General features: G+C 46.6%; 1 protein-coding gene across 3 annotated transcripts; it reads right to left on the bottom strand.

Moving 5' to 3' along the window:
- Positions 1–216: 216 nt before the first annotated feature.
- Positions 217–20,293, bottom strand: NKIRAS2 (NFKB inhibitor interacting Ras like 2). Of its 3 annotated transcripts, none has more exons than XM_063959410.1 (4): positions 19,982–20,293; positions 4,928–5,033; positions 2,797–3,038; positions 217–923 (listed from the first exon to the last, which is right to left on the bottom strand). In XM_063959410.1, exons 2-4 carry the CDS (start codon positions 5,019–5,021, stop codon positions 684–686), a joined length of 576 nt encoding a protein of 191 aa, XP_063815480.1. In that variant the 5' UTR covers positions 5,022–5,033; positions 19,982–20,293; the 3' UTR covers positions 217–683. The 3 variants fall into 3 exon arrangements, with proteins under 3 accessions (XP_063815480.1, XP_063815481.1, XP_063815479.1); XM_063959411.1 differs by lacking the exon at positions 19,982–20,293 and adding an exon at positions 6,288–6,696; XM_063959409.1 differs by having other exon boundaries at positions 218–923; positions 19,961–20,293.
- Between the last annotated feature and the right edge of the window lie 1,986 nt (positions 20,294–22,279).

The following is a 22,279-nucleotide window of genomic DNA, read 5'->3' as shown; positions in this document are numbered from 1 at the left end:
GCCTCCAGAAAACATGGGGTACAAAGGAAGCAAAAAAGACTGCGACATTTGAAGACTTGAAGCAATATAGTGGTGTATTAAAAATAACACATGGTGTCCAACGTTTCGGGGTCGACACACCCCTTTGTCAAGGAAAAACTACATTGACAAAGGGGTGTGTCGACCCCGAAACGTTGGACACCATGTGTTATTTTTAATACACCACTATATTGTTTCAAGTCTTCGAGTGCCGCAGTCTTTTTTGCTTCCTTTGTATGTATATATATATATTTTATTTTTTTTTTATTATTTTTTTAATAAAACCTACCACTTGAATAAGTAGTCATCTGTAACAATTTTGTTTAAATACATGAAACTAATTACTAGAATTTAAAAATAATAATAAAAAAAAAACTCATGAAAGATGCCCATAAGACTACATAGAAAATAGGTTTTCTAATACAGTAAGCTTTAAAAGGGGGGACATTTCACATTCACTCCTTCAAAATAAAATATCCATTTTAGGATGTTCAGTGCAACAAGTGGGAAAGCAGTATCTGTTTGCGCACGTCTGTGCTCTGGCTGAGGTAACTATCCAGCAAGTCCTTGATGTGACCTCCAGTAGAGGGGGATAAGCCTGGAAGTGAGCGCTTCATGCAGTGAGGAAATGCTTAGCACTCTGTGTAACATTTGCCCCTCCAACTCTAGCTGTCCAGCGAGCCACTGCCCTTGTTCCGCCGGCTTAGTGGGAAGGTGGACTTGTTCTGGGGCTGAGTCATTTTGCTAGCGAGGAACACAAAGGGCTCAATCAGGGTACGTCTCTCGCCAACTGACACCTCCCACAGTTTCACCTTCTCGCTCTTGGCCCACTGCTGAGCGGCATCATGGTCCACGCGTCTCTGCTCTTGAAGGTCATACTTGTTCCCCAAAACAACAATGGTGACCTTAAAAGCACATAGAGAAGAAAGTCACTGTGCAAGATTATGGGTCTGGACAAAAACATAGTCTCCTGGTGTTGTATAATGCAAATATATAAACTTTTATACATAAAAAAAATGCTACAGCTCACTGTAATCACTGAGCTCCATACATTTCATTAAAGTCTCTCGCATTCCCGCCAACATTTCACAGTAAAGAAAAAGTACAAGGGGTATGGTCATGGGTAAACGGGGGTGGACACAGATGGCTACTTACTGTTATACTGTGAGAGTGTGTACACTTTGAAGTTAATTTCTATATATCACTATATTACACAGCAACAGTAACTAGTGAGCTCTGGGTGACCCCCAGTGATATAAAGAGATGAAATTCAAAGTGTACACACTCAGAGTATAACAGTAAATAGATAGCTCCTCTGCAGTGGCGCTGGCGTGATGATGTCATTACATCAGCCTCACTCAGAGTACAGACTGCAGACAGCCACAGAAGAACCGAGCCCTCGGGGGGTCTGTCACTGAGCAGTACTGCAAAGAAATACAGACGCCTCACCTGTGACAGTACCGGACTGTTTGCCGGTACAGACCATTAAAAAACAGTACTGTACTGGTGAAAACGGTACAGTTGGAGGGTGTGATTTCTACCTAAAATAATGGCACTAGCTTTAATATAAAGTTCACTCAAAGTAAGGGAAAAAACAACAACTTTTTTTAGCATCAAAAATGTATACATTCTCATACTTTCACAGGAGCCAAGATACTGCACACTGTAACTTTATTTACCATAGCAATGTCGGCATTATGTCATTGTAGACACTGAATGTCAACATTCTCAATGCCGTTCCAAAGCAGGTAGGACGTAGTTATAGAGCTTGCTTGCTTCTTTGTGGAGCATAGGTGTTTCTCTAGCTCTAGCATCTAATCCTTGTACCTACTGGTAATACAAGGATAATACATCTGTAGACGTATCAGTGCTTCTATTGTTCTAGCATATAACCCTTGCCTCACTGATAACACATGTAAAAGTTTGAGCACTGATTGCATGTCCCTATAAGATACACCAATTGTACACCATGTTGCCCTGAGGAAGGGGCCATTGTTTTGCCCCAGAGGGTTTGCCTTTTTATGATGCGTAATTGTACATCGTGTTGCACTAATTATAAGCTCATATAAGCGATTTTTCTGCAAAAATTTAATTTGTTGGCGTATAGCATTGTACTTGACCTAGTTTTTTTGACATTCAGACCATTTACTTAAAAATAATAATAAATCACAAACGTACACACAATTCTTGCACATCAAAAAGAATCACCTAAATGGGGGTACTCACGGAGCGATCGCTGCTTAAAATCTAAGCAATCTGACTAGATTGCTTAGATTTTAAGCACGATCGCTCGTGTGTAGCCCCTACAGTGATAGCGATGCGCAGCCCGCTGGTGCTAGATTGGCCTGCATGCAGGCCAATCTAACAGGTCGCTCATTTCACCCGCTGGGTGAAATGAGCGGCCACCCCGTCTCCCCCCGCACGCTCAGCACACATCGCGCTGTGCTGAGCGGCGGGAGAGATGTGTGCTGAGCGGTTCGCTCAGCACACATCTCTCCCACATCGGCCGGTGAGTACTGGCCTTAAGACTATAATACAGATGTGATGCTGTTCATCTTGCAAACAAGTCATGGTAAACGCTACTTGTCTGCCGCAAAGTGTGCCTGCCGGCACGTGTGTACGCATTCACTTCCATAGGGAATTGTGGGGCAGTGTGACATAAACGCTGCCGGGATCTGTACGCAAGTGGCAGGTGATTATATGCAGGATGAACAGTGTCACATCTTTATATATATATTTGATTTATATACAGCCATTCCTACTACACACATACTGTACCTCCTTTTTATCCTTGGACCTGTCAATCTCTTTCTTCAAGGCCTCTACCCGTTTGAAAGAGTCTTTATTGTCCACGCTGTACACTAGCACATATCCGTCTGTGCCAGAGAAGCAGTGTTTGGGCAGCTCTGTTCCATCCCTCAGGCCTCGTGTATCATAAAAACGAACTTGTTCTCGTACACCACGGTCTGTCTCAATGGACCCAATGTATATGTCCTCCTGAGTCTCTATCATGTCTGACCCTTCAGGATAGTAAAAGTGGATAATATTAAACAATGTACATTTGGTAATCAGCAAGTGTTCCATTAAATAAATTAACTAAAAACAACAACAAATAAGAACAAAATGGGACAGATGTAATTAGCCGTGAGCTTCCGTCAAAACCTTGGGTCTAATTCAGATCCGATAGCTGGGCTGCGTTTTTTGCTGTCCTGCGATTAGATAATCGCCGCCTACAGGGGGAGTGTATGTTCGCTGTACAAGTGTGCGTTCCTATGCCTGCATTTTTCCTGACACTCCCTGTAAACGGTCAGTTGCCACCCTCTTCCTGCCAATCACCTTGCGTACACCCGTGTGAATGGATCCTTCGCACCACCCCGTCACTGACCGCCGATGCCCGCTGTAGCCGTCCGACACGCGTGCGCATTGCGGCACAGATGCATGCGCAGTTAGGATCTAATCGCCCGCAATGAGATCTGAATTAGGCCCCTTGTGCGATATTACTGTAGTAACATCTTTTGTTTTTGCTTGCACATAGGTGCAATCACAGGTAAGCAATGTTTTACCTACCGAATTACCCTAACGTGCAGAGTCGCACACTGCGCAAGTTCAATCTGCCCATGGTCTACTGCTTTATATTCAGTAATGGAGGAAGAATGAGGAAAGAGAGGAAACCACACCAGTGCAAGCTGCCCATACATAAAAGGGAATTTATACTTGCTGTCTAGGTAAAGCAGCTGTAGCTATAGGCAATCAATTGGAATCAGTGAAATCACTCCATACAGTGGAGACAGCCAATATCCAAATCATTTAATCTGTTCCAAGCCCAGTGCATTATACTAAATGCTTCTGCCTGTAATCCCAATGCCTGAGCAGGCTGCATTGTCATGAATACTGGCTCATCTTACACCACATTATGGAGGCAGACATTGCGCTGGTCAGGACCAGTGCTGGCATCACCATGTCCTTTGCTTTGTTCATCTGCTCCAGCTGATCATTCTAGGATTTATAATCAGGCATAGGCTACAGTACAGCATGTGTGACTGGATTTTCCGGTTATTTCTGTCACCGTTTATCAGTAAATGTATGTTTGCTCATATACCATGACCATGTACAGATGTGTCCTCCTACACTGACACGGCGCAAGATGTCCCTCGCTACTCAGACGCTCTGAGAGGAGTTATCTAGGTTATTTTTCTTTCAATTTTGCATCTTAAGCTGGGTACACACTAGACGACATGCCGTCTGATCAGGCGCATCGGACAGACATATCGGGTACATCATCATAGTATGCACCCGCTACGTCGCTGACAATGCACGCTCCCGCACATCGTCAGCAACATCCCCTGTCGGGCAGCATTCCCCCAACATCGCTCTGTCACTGCTGGCATCGATAAGAATATATATACCCCCTGCCGGGTTCCCTTGTCCACCATGTCACTGGGTACACACATCGTCTAGTGTGTACCCAGCTTTAGTCTCATTGCCACGCACAGGGTACTAGAGACTCTGGGCTGTGACATTTACCTGGCATGGGGAAAAGCCGCGTCACATTGCAGCCCTTTTACGTAACACATTCAGGCGCAGTTGCACGCAGATGATGCATACCCCGCTGCACAGTAAACGCTAGGAATGGAGTTTTGTTTCCACATGTCTAAATTGTGTAAATAGGACACAGATTTTGAGAAAAAAGATGCGCGACCGAATTGCCCAGGACCTGATGTGCCAGGAGGGGCTATTTGGTGTGACTGTATAAAAGGACACATCTGTATGTGTGTGTATAGCTGTCAGTGTCATTTTTGTGTCACATGTCATTTTAATGTTTAATTCTGTAGCTAGTATAATTCTATGCTAATATGCATATTCCAAACACAGCGGGGTGATAGTGCAGCAGCGTCTGAACTGAACTTACCAACCACATGGTTTCCATACAACAGCTGCTCCAAGATGGAGGTTTTACCTACTGAATGCTGCCCACACAGTACAACCTTGCAGCTTTTCCCCATCTCACTGGAAAGCTATGGAAATAAATCACAGGAAGGTAAAATGTTACACAACCTTATGTAGAAAACAGACTATAGAAAGATCTTTACGCCAGAAATCCCTGCACTAAAACAAACGGAATTCATATCTACAAATACTATATTCAAATTACATTAATCCACACCTTTAGAACTCTCTATCAATTCCCTCATATGTCGTCACCATAATCTCCAAGAAAATTACGGCAGTGCTTCATTCTACGTTTAATGGATGTAGGCACTAAAAGTGTCCCTACCACCACCAGTTCAAGAGTTAACATTTTCCAATACACTGCACAGTAATTTGCAAACCAGCTGACTAAAACACTGGTTTGGATGATTATTGTTCAGTGTAAAGCTAAGTACACACTATACAATTATTGGCCCGATTTGCCAATAATCGGGAGAATGACAAAAGGTATTGTATAGTTTGTACAAATTACTGTTTCAGCGTTTTGACAATAATTCTGGAAAATCTTTCCCACACACACGAACGATCGATTTTCCGATCTGTCGTTCCAAACCAAAAATCTCGGCCACAACCTCCCGATATTGAGCAGTGTGTGTGCGTTCTCAGTAATCTGTCCATATTTCCTATGTTTACCTGTCACTAGGTCATCCTCCTTGTGGGCGGACATATGCAAATGTGGAGTGGTGTAGCAGAAAATCGGTAACTTAAAAAAAAAAAAATCTTTTAGTGTGTAGCTCAGATATTGGTGCCTACAATTTCCCCAAAAATCGTCCAATTGACGGGCACGACCAAAAAAGAGCTGCCAGAGTGTACCTAGCTTAAGGCCCTGAATGATAATTGTACACAGCCTAAAAACGGCTTAGGTTGTTTGGTTATGAAGCTTTTCTGGTTTAGTCACCTACATGATATGATCAGATGTTACCTCCATACATTGTGCAGTGCACAGAGGCGATCAAGCCGTTACTTATCCCCTTGTCCGTTCCCGGGGCTTGTCTATGCTTGTGCAGTGTTTGCCAGTTTATGAAAGTGGGTCTAACAAATGATTACTTCTATAGACAAATCACATACAGGCTAAATGATGCCCGCAATCAAATGGTGCCTTAACCAAACTCGCAATTTGTATGTCAGTGTTAGGACACCAACCTAGATGACATGGCTTACAGTAGGTTGTAAACTTTCAACAAGCTAACATACAGTATAAGAAACGCTGTCATTGGACACTATTACAAAAAGCGGAAAAACTGAAGTAAGGAAAAATAAACGTTATGGTAAGAACTTACCGTTGATAACGTGATTTCTCTTATGTCCACAGGTATCCACAGGATAACATTGGGGATATTGTCGAGCGACAGCGAAAATGGCACCAACACGGTCACGAGCTTTCTGGCCTCCCAGGATGCATTGGGGCCTCCACTATATAGTCCCGCCCACTGACTCAGTCAGATCAGTTCTTTCCACAGCGATTATAGGCAGGAACATTAGGTAGAGACCTGTACAGGCGATAAGAACACACATGCACACCCTTCCATACAAGAAGGAAGAGGTTTTTAGTGTTTGTCTAGATCCTCAAATCAGATGCGTCCGGGTGGGATCCCTGTGGACATAAGAGAAATCACGTTATCAACGGTAAGTTCTTACCATAACGTTTATTTCTCTGGCTGGGTCCACAGGATTATCCACAGGATAACATTGGGATTCCCAAAGCCATTTTAGTGGTGGGGACGCTCCTGATTGCACAGGAGGACCTTTCGCCCGAAGTCTGCGTCATGAGAGGCAAAAGTATCCAAGGCATAATGTCTGATGAATGTGTTTATGGAAGACCATGTGGCTGCCTTACATATCTGTTCTGCTGATGCACCCTGTTGTGCTGCCCAAGAAGGACCTACCTTACGTGTAGAGTGTGCAGAGACATTAGCCGGAATAGGGAGATCTGCATGAGAATAAGCTTCAGATATTACCACTCGGAGCCATCTCGCCAGCGTCTGTTTACTAGCAGGCCAACCTCTCCTATGGAATCCGTAGAGGATGAAGAGGGAATCTGTTTTCCTGATGGCACTAGTACGATCTATATAGATTTTTAAAGACCGGACCACGTCCAGTGACGCTTCTCCCGCAGATAGTCCCGATACCTGAAAAGCTGGGACTACAATCTCTTCATTCAGGTGAAACTTTGACACCACCTTTGGAAGATAACTAGATCTCGTTCTGAGAACTGCTCTGTCTGGAAAAAAACTTAGGAAAGGAGACTTACATGATAATGCTCCTAAATCTGACACTCTTCTGGCTGACGCCATTGCCAGTAAAAAAAGAACTTTAATCGTTAACCACTTAAGATCCGCTCTCTCAAGTGGTTCAAACAAAGGACCCTGGAGAAATTTAAGAACTAAATTCAAATCCCAGGGAGCTGCAGGAGGAACAAATGGAGGTTGAATATGTACTACTCCTTGGAAAAACGTACGTACATCCTGTAGGTCAGCAATCTTCTGCTGAAACCATACAGTCAAAGCTGAGACTTGCACCCTCAAGGAAGCAACCTTCAACCCCTTATCCAATCCTGCCTGCAGAAAATCCAAAATTCTAGCTACTTTAAAGGCTCTTGGATTGTAATTTTGTCCAGAACACCAATGAATATAGGCTTGCCATATTCTATGATATACACGGGCCGAAGAAGGCTTTCTTGCTCTAAGCATGGTTTGGATTACTTGCTTTGAAAATCCTTTAGCCTCTAAGATAGAGGTTTCAACAGCCACGCCGTCAAAGACAGGCGATCCAGATGACTGTGACAACAAGGACCCTGCATTAACAGATCTGGACGTTGAGGGAGCAGTATCGGTGCTTCCACGGACATTCTCCACAGATCTGTGTACCAATGCCTTCTTGGCCAAGCTGGAGCTATTAGAATGATTGCTCCTTTTGCCTGTTTTATCTTTCTCACTACTCTGGGTAACAGAGATATTGGAGGGAACAGATATGCCAGCTGAAACCTCCATTCTACTGACAGTGCGTCTACCAGGACTGCTCCTGGGTCCCTTGTTCTTGATCCGTACCTCGGAACTTTGTTGTTTAGACGAGACGCCATATGGTCTATCTCCGGTAGACCCCATCTGTTCACCAGTGTCTGAAACACTTCTGGGTGTAGTGCCCATTCGGTTTCCTGAATGGTGTGCCGACTGAGAAAATCCGCTTCCCAATTTAGTACACCCGGGACAAATACTGCTGACAATGCTGGGAGATGGAGTTCTGCCCACTTTAGAATGGGAGTTACTTCCTCCATCAGACTCTTGCTGCGAGTCCCTCCTTGATGATTTAGGTATGCTACTGCCGTCGCATTGTCTGAGCGGATCTGGACTGGTCTTCCTTGTAGATTGTCCTTTGCCTGAACTAGGGCCAAGTAAATGGCTCTTATTTCTAACAGATTTATCGGCAGGCGACTTTCCCTTGCGGTCCATTTTCCCTGGAACCATAGGCTTCCGAGTACCGCCCCCCAACCTTGCAGGCTGGCATCTGTCGTCAGGACTTGCCACTCTTTTATCCAAAAGGGTCTCCCCTTGTTTAAATGGTCTGTCTGTAGCCACCATGCTAGAGACCTTTTTACATTTACTGGAATCTTTATCATCTGCTTCTTTATTGTTTGATGATTTCCGTTCCATTTTGTCAAAATGAGATGCTGCAATGGTCTGGAGTGGAATTGCGCATATTCCACCATGTCGAACGTTGATACCATCAGACCCAACAGTCGCATTGCTGCATGGACTGACATTGTCTGGGCTTGCAACGCTTCCTGAGCCATGACCTGCACCTTGACTATTTTCTTCTCTGGTAAGAGAACTCTCTGTAGGTCTGAATCCAATATGGCTCCCAAATGAACCATCCGCTGTGATGGATTCAGGGACGACTTCTCCCAATTTATGAGCCACCCGTGTCTCTGTAAACAAACTATCGTCTGTTGGAGATGGCTCAACAGTAAATCTTGCGACTGTGCTAAGATTAATAGGTCATCTAGGTATGGGAATATCCTTATCCCTTGTTTGCGCAGACAAGCTGCCATAACCACCATGATCTTGATAAACACCCTGGGTGCTGTAGCTAGCCCGAAGGGCAGAGCTTGGAACTGGAAGTGTTCCTTGAGGATGGCAAACCTGAGGTAACACTGATGTGATAGTGCTATAGGCACATGTAGGTAAGCATCCCGCACATCCAGAGATACCATATAGTCTCCCGGTTCCATAGCCAACATTATGGAGCGTAACGTCTCCATGTGGAACTTCGGGATCCATATGTAATTGTTCAACATCTTCAGATTTAGAATTGGTCGATATGACCCATTTGGTTTCTGGATTAGAAACAGATTGGAGTAATACCCCTGTCCCTTTTGTGATTGAGGTACTGGGACAATCACACCTGACTGCAGTCATTTTTGGACTGCTTCTTGCAGGGCATTGGCCTTCGACTCTATACGAGACGGGCTGGTGCAAAAAAATCTTTGAGGAGGCTGCCTCCTGAATGGGAACCCATACCCCTGAGATACTACCTTCTGCACCCAGGCATCTGTTGTTGACTGTTGCCATGTGTGTGCAAATTGCAGGAGTCGGCCCCCAACCCTGGAGTCCTCCAGGCGGAGGCCCGTCTCTTCAGGCTGAGGGCTTTTGTTCAGGTTTGGAAGCTGGCTTTTTGCTAGCCCACTGCTTCCTACCCCTGGATTTAAACTGGGTTTGTTTAGGCTCCTCTTTACCTTTCGCTTTGCTTTGCCAGCGAAATGAGCGAAATTTTAAACCCTTGGACTTAGGGTTGTAGGTAGCCGGAAATCTGACCTTCTTCGATTCAGCCTCTGACTCTAGGATATCCGATAAAGGTTTTCCAAATAATATATTACCCACGAAAGGCAATGCTTCCAATTCCTTCTTGGACTCCGCATCTGCCTTCCAGGTCCGTAGCCAGACTGCTCTGCGAGCGACTACTGCCAGGGCTGAAGCTTTAGAAGCAACAGTGCCTACATCAATGGCTGCTTCTTCTAAATACTGGGCAGATTGTCTTAAACGGCAAAGACGATCCTCTTGCTCCCTAGTAGGAGAGGGGATGTCATTCTCTAGTTCCTCTATCCATTCGCCCATTGCCTTTGCTACCCAGGCCGAAGCCATAGCAGGTCTTACCACTGCACCCACAAGAGAAAAAATATTTTTCAATAGGCTCTCTACCCTCCTGTCTGTGACATCATTCAAAGAGGTAGATGACAGTGGCAAAGCAGATTTGTGCACTAGTCGCAGAACATGTGCATCTACTTTTGGAGGAACTTCTCTCTTCGAACAATCTCCAGCAGGAAATGGATAATAAGAATCCCATCTCCTAGGAATCTTATACTTTTTACCGGGCGCTGCCCAAGACTCATCCATCATTTCCGTCAACTCCTCTGACGCTGGAAATTCAGCTTTCACTGACTTTGTTCGTTTGAATACAGGTGCTTTTGCTTTTAACGCTGTCTTGGCTGGTTCTTCCAGAGAAAGCACAGCCTTTACTGCATTAATGAGTTCAGCTACATCATCTGAACTAAAGCTCTGCGACTGATCATCATACGGAGTTGAATCTATTGTTTCCGCATCATCCTCCGATGTATCCTCTTGTGTAGTCTGCCATACAGACGTATCTGTCTTAGTCTTACCTACCCCTTGGTTGCTTGTAGAGGCTACTGGAACCAAACCATAGGAAGGGAGCTGCATGTATGGGTTCATAGTGTAACCTAACCCTTGAGGTGGTGCTACTGGAGCTAACCTGTCCGCTATTGAAGACAGAGTCTTTGCGAACATATTCCATGGTGGCTCTACTGGAGGTTGAACTAACTCCTGTTTTTTACTTCGCTGAAAAGCGAAACAGTTTGCACACAAACCCTCATAAGTGACCAATTGAATCATATCAATTACCCCTGACTTACAAGATAAGCATGTTAGGGCTGTAGGAGTGCTTGACAAATTCTCCTCATCACTTTTGCCGCTCACAGACATTTTTTCTGATATTGACTACACAATTTTGTGACTGAACCACACCCTATAATCAGTATATAGAGGTGAAATCAATCTGACCACAGTGCACCTGATTTGAGGGTCAGAACAGGACTGACATTACACAGAAAAGTCAGCACACATACTAGCAGTCAGTCACATGTTAAAGCATTAGACATTGTCATATGGGAATACAACCTCCATAATAACTTATACATAAGTAGGAAAATTGTACTTCTGTTTAACTGGTTCTTTTTCAACATAACATGCAGAAAACACAGTAATATACAGGTCTCATATGCAATAGGTACTAAAAATTAACAGTGCACACTAAGAAGTAGAAGGAATTTTTAGTACTGTATACCCTGCCTCCAGGGAGCGGGATACAGGGAGACTCACCACACTTCCATATCCAAGCAAAGACGCTCGAAAGACGCTGAGTGGATTCAGACGCTACTGGTGTACACTGCCGCTCTTGGTAACTGATAACGGACACGGACGCTCACCAACGGACACGGACGCTGAGCGACTCCACGTGCATGCAGACACTAAAGGCCTGCGACTCGGTCTGGGCGGGTTTATATCCAGTGTACACAACCGCAGCGTCTAAGCTGCGACCGAGTACCCTCGTGGTAGCGTCTGAGCCGGAAGTGAGGTCATTCAGTTCATGAAACGAGAGACCCGCGGGAACTGGCCATGAACTCGGAGGAGGGACGGCCAGGAGAGCGTCTGAAACCCCCTGTTGACTTAAACTCCCAGGATCGCGGCCTCACCTAGTCCTGGCGCCTATGATCCCCGGAGCGTAGCGCTGTCACACTCGAGATGTTCGGCGCATCAACACGCTGTTTGTAGTCTCCACCAAATCAGCGTAGCTGTGTCCTGACCCCTCTAGTAAGAGGAAGTCCATATACTCACTGTCTCCCCATGCTCCGGCCACAGCCTGGTAACGTCTGCTGGACCTGCTAGAACATCCGACACAGACGCCCGTCGAGACAGCACTGTACCGCGAAGGTAAGCGTTGTTGCGACCCGGTGGGGAGTTGGAGCGACTCTTTCTAATACACGTTTAAGACGCTGTTAAGAGAAGTCGCTCAAACCAAAACAGTAAGTCTATAAAAAATAAGAATTTACTTACCGATAATTCTATTTCTCGTAGTCCGTAGTGGATGCTGGGAACTCCGTAAGGACCATGGGGAATAGCGGCTCCGCAGGAGACTGGGCACAAAAGTAAAAGCTTTAGGACTACCTGGTGTGCACTGGCTCCTCCCCCTATGACCCTCCTCCAAGCCTCAGTTAGGATACTGTGCCCGGACGAGCGTACACAATAAGGAAGGATTTTGAATCCCGGGTAAGACTCATACCAGCCACACCAATCACACTGTACAACCTGTGATCTGAACCCAGTTAACAGCATGATAACAGAGGAGCCTCTGAAAAGATGGCTCACAACAATAATAACCCGATTTTTGTAACAATAACTATGTACAAGTATTGCAGACAATCCGCACTTGGGATGGGCGCCCAGCATCCACTACGGACTACGAGAAATAGAATTATCGGTAAGTAAATTCTTATTTTCTCTGACGTCTTAGTGGATGCTGGGAACTCCGTAAGGACCATGGGGATTATACCAAAGCTCCCAAACGGGCGGGAGAGTGCGGATGACTCTGCAGCACCGAATGAGAGAACTCCAGGTCCTCCTCAGCCAGGGTATCAAATTTGTAGAATTTAGCAAACGTGTTTGCCCCTGACCAAGTAGCTGCTCGGCAAAGTTGTAAAGCAGAGACCCCTCGGGCAGCCGCCCAAGATGAGCCCACCTTCCTTGTGGAATGGGCTTTTACAGATTTTGGCTGTGGCAGGCCTGCCACAGAATGTGCAAGCTGAATTGTACTACAAATCCAACGAGCAATAGTCTGCTTAGAAGCAGGAGCACCCAGCTTGTTGGGTGCATACAGGATAAACAGTGAGTCAGATTTTCTGACTCCAGCCGTCCTGGAAACATATATTTTCAGGGCCCTGACTACGTCCAGCAACTTGGAGTCCTCCAAGTCCCTAGTAGCCGCAGGTACCACAATAGGCTGGTTCAAGTGAAACGCTGAAACCACCTTAGGGAGAAATTGAGGGCGAGTCCTCAATTCTGCCCTGTCCGCATGAAAAATTAGGTAAGGGCTTTTATAGGATAAAGCCGCCAATTCTGAGACACGCCTGGCTGAAGCCAGGGCTAACAGCATTACCACTTTCTATGTGAGATATTTTAAGTCCACAGTGGAGAGTGGTTCAAACCAATGTGATTTTAGGAAGCCCAAAACTACATTGAGATCCCAAGGTGCCACTGGAGGCACAAAAGGAGGCTGTATATGCAGTACCCCCTTGACAAACGTCTGAACTTCAGGAACTGAAGCCAGTTGTTTTTGGAAGAAAATCGACAGGGCCGAAATTTGAACCTTAATGGACCCTAATTTTAGGCCCATAGACAGTCCTGTTTGCAGGAAATGCAGGAAACGACCCAGTTGAAATTCCTCTGTAGGGGCTTTCCTGGCCTCGCACCACGCAACATATTTACGCCAAATACGGTGATAATGTTGTACGGTTACATCCTTCCTGGCTTTGATCAGGGTAGGGATGACTTCATCCGGAATGCCTTTTTCCTTCAGGATCCGGCGTTCAACCGCCATGCCGTCAAACGCAGCCGCGGTAAGTCTTGGAACAGACAGGGTCCCTGCTGGAGCAGGTCCTTTCTTAGAGGTAGAGGCCACGGGTCCTCTGTAAACATCTCTTGAAGTTCCGGGTACCAAGTCCTTCTTGGCCAATCCGGAGCCACGAGTATAGTCCTTACTCCTCTCCTCCTTATGATTCTCAGTACCTTGGGTATGAGAGGCAGAGGAGGGAACACATACACTGACTGGTACACCCACGGTGTTACCAGAGCGTCCACAGCTATTGCCTGAGGGTCCCTTGACCTGGCGCAATACCTGTCTAGTTTTTTGTTGAGGCGGGACGCCATCATGTCCACCTTTGGTTTTTCCCAACGGTTCACAATCATGTGGAAGACTTCTGGGTGAAGTCCCCACTCCCCCGGGTGGAGGTCGTGTCTGCTGAGGAAGTCTGCTTCCCAGTTGTCCACTCCCGGAATGAACACTGCTGACAGTGCTATCACATGATTTTCCGCCCAGCGAAGAATCCTTGCAACTTCTGTCATTGCCCTCCTGCTTCTTGTGCCGCCCTGTCTGTTTACGTGGGCGACTGCCGTGATGTTGTCCGACTGGATCAGCACCGGCTGACCTTGAAGCAGAGGTTTTGCTAGGCTTAGAGCATTGTAGATGGCCCTTAGCTCCAGGATATTTATGTGAAGTGATGTCTCCAGGCTCGACCACAAACCCTGGAAATTTCTTCCCTGTGTGACTGCTCCCCAGCCTCTCAGGCTGGCATCCGTGGTCACCAGGACCCAGTCCTGAATGCCGAATCTGCGGCCCTCTAGAAGATGAGCACTCTGCAACCACCACAGGAGAGACACCCTTGTCCTTGGTGACAAGATTATCCGCTGATGCATCTGAAGATGCGACCCGGACCATCTGTCTAGCAGATCCCACTGGAAGGTTCTTGCGTGGAATCTGCCGAATGGGATTGCTTCGTAAGAAGCCACCATCTTTCCCAGGACTCTTGTGCATTGATGCACTGAGACTTGGCCTGGCTTTAGGAGATTTCTGACTAGTTCGGATAACTCCCTGGCTTTCTCCTCCGGGAGAAACACCTTTTTCTGGACTGTGTCCAGGATCATCCCTAGGAATAGAAGTCGTGTCGTCGGGATCAGCTGCGATTTTGGAATATTGAGAATCCAACCGTGCTGGCGCAGCACTATCTGAGATAGTGCTACTCCGACTTCCAACTGTTCCCTGGATCTTGCCCTTATCAGGAGATCGTCCAAGTAAGGGATAACTAAAACTCCCTTCCTTCGAAGGAGTATCATCATTTCGGCCATTACCTTGGTAAAGACCCGGGGTGCCATGGACAATCCAAACGGCAGCGTCTGAAACTGATAGTGACAGTTCTGTACCACAAACCTGAGGTACCCTTGGTGAGAAGGGTAAATTGGGACATGTAGGTAAGCATCCTTGATGTCCAGAGACACCATATAGTCCCCTTCTTCCAGGTTTGCAATCACTGCTCTGAGTGACTCCATCTTGAATTTGAACCTTTGTATGTAAGTGTTCAAGGATTTTAGGTTTAAAATTGGTCTCACCGAGCCGTCCGGCTTCGGTACCACAAATAGTGTGGAATAGTACCCCTTTCCCTGTTGTAGGAGGGGTACCTTGATTATCACCTGCTGGGAATACAGCTTGTGAATGGCTTCCAATACTGCCTCCCTGTCTGAGGGAGACGTCGGTAAAGCAGACTTTAGAAAACGGCGAGGGGGAGACGTCTCGAATTCCAATTTGTACCCCTGAGATACCACCTGAAGGATCCAGGGGTCCACTTGCGAGTGAGCCCACTGCGCACTGAACTTCTTGAGACGGGCCCCCACCGTGCCTGAGTCCGCTTGTAGAGCCCCAGCGTCATGCTGAGGACTTTGCGGAGGCGGGAGAGGGCTTTTGTTCCTGGGAACTGGCTGTTTGTTGCAGCCTTTTTCCTCTCCCTCTGCCACGGGGCAGAAATGAGGCGCCTTTTGCCCGCTTGCCTTTATGGGGCCGAAAGGACTGCGCCTGATAATATGGCGTCTTCTTAGGTTGAGAGGCTACCTGGGGTAAAAATGTGGATTTTCCAGCAGTTGCCGTGGCTACCAGGTCAGATAGACCTACCCCAAATAACTCCTCCCCCTTATAAGGCAATACTTCCATGTGCCTTTTAGAATCCGCATCACCTGACCACTGCCGCGTCCATAAACCTCTTCTTGCAGAAATGGACAGCGCGCTAACTCTTGATGCCAGTCGGCAAATATCCCTTTGTGCATCACGCATATATAGAAATGCATCCTTCAAATGCTCTATAGTCAGTAATATACTGTCCCTATCTAGGGTATCAATATTTTCAGTCAGGGAATCAGACCACGCCAGGCCCGCACTGCACATCCAGGCTGAGGCGATAGCTGGTCGCAGTATAACACCCGTGTGAGAGTATATACATTTTAGGATATTCTCCAGTTTTCTATCGGCAGGTTCCTTTAGGGCGGCCGTATCAGGAGAGGGTAGTGCTACCTGTTTAGACAAGCGTGTGAGCGCTTTATCCACCCTAGGGGGTGTTTCCCAACGTGCCCTATCCTCTGGCGGGAAAGGGTACGATGCCAATAACCTTTTAGGAATTATTAGTTTTTTATCGGGGGGAAACCCACGCCTCATCACACACTTCATTTAATTCCTCGGATACAGGAAAAACTACAGGCAATTTTTTCTCACCAAACATAATACCCTTTTTAGTGGTACTTGTATTATCAGATATATGCAATACATTTTTGTATTGCTTCAATCATGTAACGTGTGGCCCTAGTGGAAGTCACGTTTGTCTCCTCATCATCGACACTGGAGTCAGAATCCGTGTCTGTGTCTGCCATTTGAGGTAACGGGCGTTTTAAAGCCCCTGATGGCGTTTGAGACCCCTGGACAGGCACAAGCTGAGTAGCCGGCTGTCTCATGTCGTCAACTGTCTGTCGTAAGGAGCTGACACTGTCATCCACTCAGGTGTCGACTCCCTAGGGGGTGACAACTGTATAATAGGCAATTGCTCCGCCTCCATCTCATTTTCCTCCTCAAACATGTCGACACAATCGTACCGACACACCGCACACACACAGGGAATGCTCTGATAGAGGACAGGACCCCACTAGCCCTTTGGGGAGACAGAGGGAGAGTATGCCAGCACACACCAGAGCGCTATATATATATATACAGGAATACCACTATAAAATGTGCTTTTCCTTTATAGCTGCTGTTAGTATAAAACTGCGCCAAATTAGTGCCCCCCCCCCCCCCCTCTCTTTTTTACCCTTTTCTGTAGTGCAGGATTGCAGGGGAGAGTCAGGGAGACGTCCTTCCAGCGGAGCTGTGATGGAAAATGGCGCCCGTGTGCTGAGGAGATAGGCTCCGCCCCCTTCTCGGCGGCCTTTTCTCCCGCTTTTTAGGTGAGTTCTGGCAGGGGTTAAAATACACCCATATAGCCCTGGGGGTTATATGTGGTGTATTTATGCCAGCCAAGGTGTTTTACATTGCTGCGCAGGGCGCCCTACCCTAGCGCCCTGCACCCTCAGTGACCGGAGTGTGAAGTGTGCCTGAGTAACAATGGCGCACAGCTGCAGTGCTGTGCGCTACCTTGTTGAAGACTGATGTCTTCTGCCGCCGATTTTTCCGGACCTTTTCTTGCTTCTGGCTCTGTAAGGGGGCCGGCGGCGCGGCTCCGGGACCGAGCTCCGAGGCTGGGCCTGTGTTCGGTCCCTCTGGAGCTAATGGTGTCCAGTAGCCTAAGAAGCCCAATCCACTCTGCACGCAGGTGAGTTCGCTTCTTCTCCCCTTAGTCCCTCGATGCAGTGAGCCTGTTGCCAGCAGGTCTCACTGAAAATAAAAAACCTAAAACTAAACTTTTCACTAAGAAGCTCAGGAGAGCCCCTAGTGTGCACCCTTCTCGGCCGGGCACAAAAATCTAACTGAGGCTTGGAGGAGGGTCATAGGGGGAGGAGCCAGTGCACACCAGGTAGTCCTAACGCTTTTACTTTTGTGCCCAGTCTCCTGCGGAGCCGCTATTCCCCATGGTCCTTACGGAGTTCCCAGCATCCACTAGGACGTCAGAGAAATAAAGTAATGAAAACTTGAGGCTGCTTTCACAGCAGCCCTGTGACCATGCGGCTTCCTGCCGCACCAAGCAAAAAACTGATCTGACTGAGTCAGTGGGCGGGACTATATAGTGGAGGCCCCACTATATAGTCCCGCATCCTGGGAGGCCAGAAAGCTCGTGACCGTGTTGGTGCCATTTTCGCTGTCGCTCGACAATATCCCCAATGTTATCCTGTGGATAATCCTGTGGACCCAGGCAGAGAAAAATTAATAAAAATCTGACATCTCCATGACATAACTATAATACACATAATAAAATAATGCATCTACAAATCATTAACAGATCTCAATAATATCTAAGATAATGCAGATTCTAATTTAAAAAAAAACTCTCCATAGAAGATTTAAGAAACAATTAAACACAACATTAACATATAATCTAGGTCAGTGCAACATATATTAAATTACATGTTAAGTAGCCCTAGAGACATAAAAAGCTGTAGATTTTTTTATTTTATATTTTACAAAAAAATTACACCTAAAAACAACAAGGAAGCAAACCATTATCCTACATAATAAGTGAACTAATTGTTCCAATTGAAAACTCACTCGTATAGGTTACAAAATAGATAAGTTACTCCCAGTAAAAAAAAAAAATAAACAAAGGAAATAGAAAGTGAAAGTTAAATGTGATCAGATAGGCAGAAATATACGATAGTAAACGGATAAAGGAGCCTATGTATTAATAATCGCGGCACTGCTGTGATTACTACTGATCTCTATTGTGACAGATATTTTTATTTTGTATCCAAAATACCCCTGCTATGTACTAAAGTTAGCTTGCAGGGACAACGGTAACCATAACCACTATCCTTGCGAGTTGCTTCCCCAGAATTCTGGAGGAGTCTTTCGCATCTGAGGCAATCTGACCCTGTGCACACAGTGTCAGACTCTGCTGCCAGCCGAAGGCTGTGGGACAGGAATCAGAAAATCGCTCTTCTGCCAGTAAGGCTGGGTACACACTAGGCCATCGGTCCTCAGGACAGAGGGGCAGATTTATTAAGCTCGGTGAAGTGATAAATTGGAAGGTGATAACGCACCAGCCAGTCAGCTCCTGTCATTTTTCAAACCCAGCCTGTAACATGGCAGTTAGGATCTGATTGGCTGGTACTTTATCACTTCACCGAGCTTAATAAATCTGCCCCAGAGTGAGAACCTGTGCACTAGGCGATATGTCATCCGAGCCGTCGCATCGGACCGACATATCATGTACATCAGGTAGTGTGTAACCACTACCACCCGCTCCTGCTAACCGACACGTTGGTCGTCCCATCTGCTGTGCTGGACAACCCAGCATTCCACGTTATGCTGCTGAATGTGGTGGCCATGAACGATATAGCGCTTTACTGTTCAGTGCATACAGCCGACCGACAACTCATCCTGTCAGTTGTGTCGTCAACCATGATTCCAGATCGCTGTAGTGTGTACGGGGCCATAGGAGCCAGATCACAGTCCCTACTGATAATAATGGGAACTGTGATCTTATCAGCTTGATAAATAGGCCCCTAAATCAGTATACACACTGTCACTCTTTGTCACTGTGTGACTAGAAGGGTGGCTGAGGTCAGCAAACGCCCTGAAGCAGGAACTAGCACTGTGTCTGTAACCAAGCCACATGTGTCACAGCTACTATTAATCCACTTTGGGGGACATGTACTAAGCAGTGATAAAAGTGGAGAAGTGAGCCAGTGGAGAAGTTGCCCATGGCAACCAATCAGCATTGACATAACATTTATAATTTGCATACTACAAAATGACACAGAGCAGCTGATTGCTTGGCATGGGCAATTTCTTCACTTTTATCACTGCTTAGTACATGTCCCCCTTAAGTCATGTATCATGGGGTTTTATTTGCGAAGGGACATCTTTACCTTTCATTTTACTTGTTTACATCACGGTCCCTTACCATACAGTGCTCCCTAATATATCAGCACCTCGCACACATATCCATTATAATATGAGGCATACTACATATACTGTGCAGCTATACGAAGTGCACTCAGACACCATTCCAAAGAGCATTATGTTGAGGATAACACTACGACAGCCATCACAGCCAAAGGGGCCTGTGTGATTACAGCTAGCATACAAGGTTCGTCATCACTAACACTTATGTAATTCATAAGGAAAAGAAGAAACTTACTGTAATTAGTAACAAACTCACTTTATGCCTACAGCTCCCACCCAGCAGAGCCCGGCTGCAGCAGCAAGGTGTCCCGTATCTGCCAGTGACAGGCAGCAGTAACAGTCTCTGAAGCACTCTATAGTAGTAGTAATAATAATAATATTACTACGATATCTGACAGCAACAACCAAGAACCACTCGTTTTGTCACGTCCAGGTCATTTGCACGAAGGCAACATAGACATAACCCCCTGTGCTACGAGAGAATCTAAACGCAACCCCTGTGCTACAGACAGACAGACGCTTCCTCCTTCCTCTTCCAGTTCCTGCCCAACCCGGGGAGGTGCAATCACTAGGAAGCGAGGATAGGGCATGAGAACAGAAATGTCACAGCGCCACCTACTGGCGGAACGAGATACTGCATAGGTTCTACATACTGTGTCATTGCCTGCTTTTTCCAATCGCTGTTATTCATACTTGCCGGCAAGTATGCTGTTATTTCATAGCTGCAATAATTGCTTATTGATGATTTGCTATATTATCCGTGTTAGATTGTCCAGAAGACAGTTTGCAATCTTATATTATCCACCACACAACAATACTACAGTGGTGCCTCCAGGCTTGGACTGGCTCACAGAGGTATAGGGGAAAACACTGATGGGCCCTACTGCCTAGGGGCCTACCTCCTGCTCTAAGGATCAGGTTGAAGCTAGATCCAAGTGGGCTAAGGGACCTTTTCCGTAAGGGGGAGGAGCTACAACACAAGGGGAGGAGCTAGCCCAGCGGGATAGTTCCTCTACTATCCACGCCACCAACTATTACCTTTAGTAATCAGCCCGAAGCGTGGCGAGCGAAGCGAGCCCGCGAGGGTACTTTTCAGGTACCCTGTTCGCCAATAGCTCCTCCCCCTGGTGACGTGTCTCCTCCCCTAGGTACGTCAGAAGGTCCCTCCTTCCACTCTGATATAGAATCAACCCTAAGGATCAGGTTCCGGACTGTGCACTTGAATTATACATTATACATATGTTACCTTATACTGGACTATGGTGTGTTTTCTACAGTGCATTGCTGTTATTAATCTGTTATTAATCTGGTACATTATCATGCATGCAGCAGCTGAATTTACTGTATATATTTATGAAGGGGCCCACACGTTGCACTATCTAATCGTTGGTCAAACCAATGAGGTGGCAGACCAAACCCCCTCTGCAGACTAGCCACATCCCTAACACAGGCCCCTACCACTGCACTCCCCCGGTGGGCCCTACATGTCCCAGTCCGACACTGGGTGCCTATAATGACTTGTGTGCTAGCATACCCTCCAACATGACCCGCCCCACTAGGTACAAAATGCTCTGTTTCTGGACTTCCCTCTTAATTTATTATTGCCATCACCTGTGAAGAAACAGCTTTGTTTTCATTTAACTAGTTCAACACAGGTGATGGAAATCATAAATTAAGAGGGAAGTCCAGGAACAGAGCATTTTGTACCTAGTGGGGCGGGTCATGTTGGAGGGTCTGGGCTAGTTGTGTGATAGCTGTACATACACAGTGGTGCAAGTAGAAAAAATGTCTTATAGGTACTGTGTGCGCGCGCTGAAGGCGCGTGCGCCAAAAAATGGGTGTGACCAAATGCAGCATGGGGTGTGGCCAATGAAAATGGGGCGTGATACACATATGAGGGTAGTAGCAGATACACATATGCCCCAATAGTGCCAGATACGCATTGCCTCACAGTGCCAGATATACATTGCCCCACAGTGCCAGATATACATTGCCCCACAGTGCCAGATACACATTGCCTCACTGTGCCAGATACACAAATGCCCCCAGAGTGCCAGAAATACATTGCCTCACAGTACCAGATACACATTGCCCCACAGTGCCAGATACACAAATGCCCCCAGAGTGCCAGATATGCATTGCCTCACAGTGCCAGATATACAAATGCCCCCACTGTGTCAGATATACATTGCCCCCCAGTGCCAGATACAGAAATGCCCCCAGTGCCAGATATGCCCCGAGTGCCAGATATGCCTTCAGTGTCAGATATGCCCCCAGTGCCAGATACACATGTCCCCGCAGTGCCGGATATGCCCCCAGTGCCAGATACACATGTCCCCCCCAGTGCCAGATATGCCCCCAGTGCCAGATACACATGTCCCCCCAGTGCCAGATACACATGTCCCCCCCAGTGCCAGATATGCCCCCAGTGCCAGATACACATGTCCCCCCAGTGCCAGATATGTCCTCAGTGTCAGATATGCACCCAGTGCCAGATACACATGTCCTCCGCAGTGCCAGATATGCCCACAGTGCCAGATACACATGCCCCCCC

This window comes from Pseudophryne corroboree, chromosome 3 (assembly GCF_028390025.1).
Source record: "Pseudophryne corroboree isolate aPseCor3 chromosome 3, aPseCor3.hap2, whole genome shotgun sequence".
Taxonomy (NCBI): Eukaryota; Metazoa; Chordata; class Amphibia; order Anura; family Myobatrachidae; genus Pseudophryne; species Pseudophryne corroboree.
This window is presented reverse-complemented; position numbering and strand designations above follow the sequence as displayed.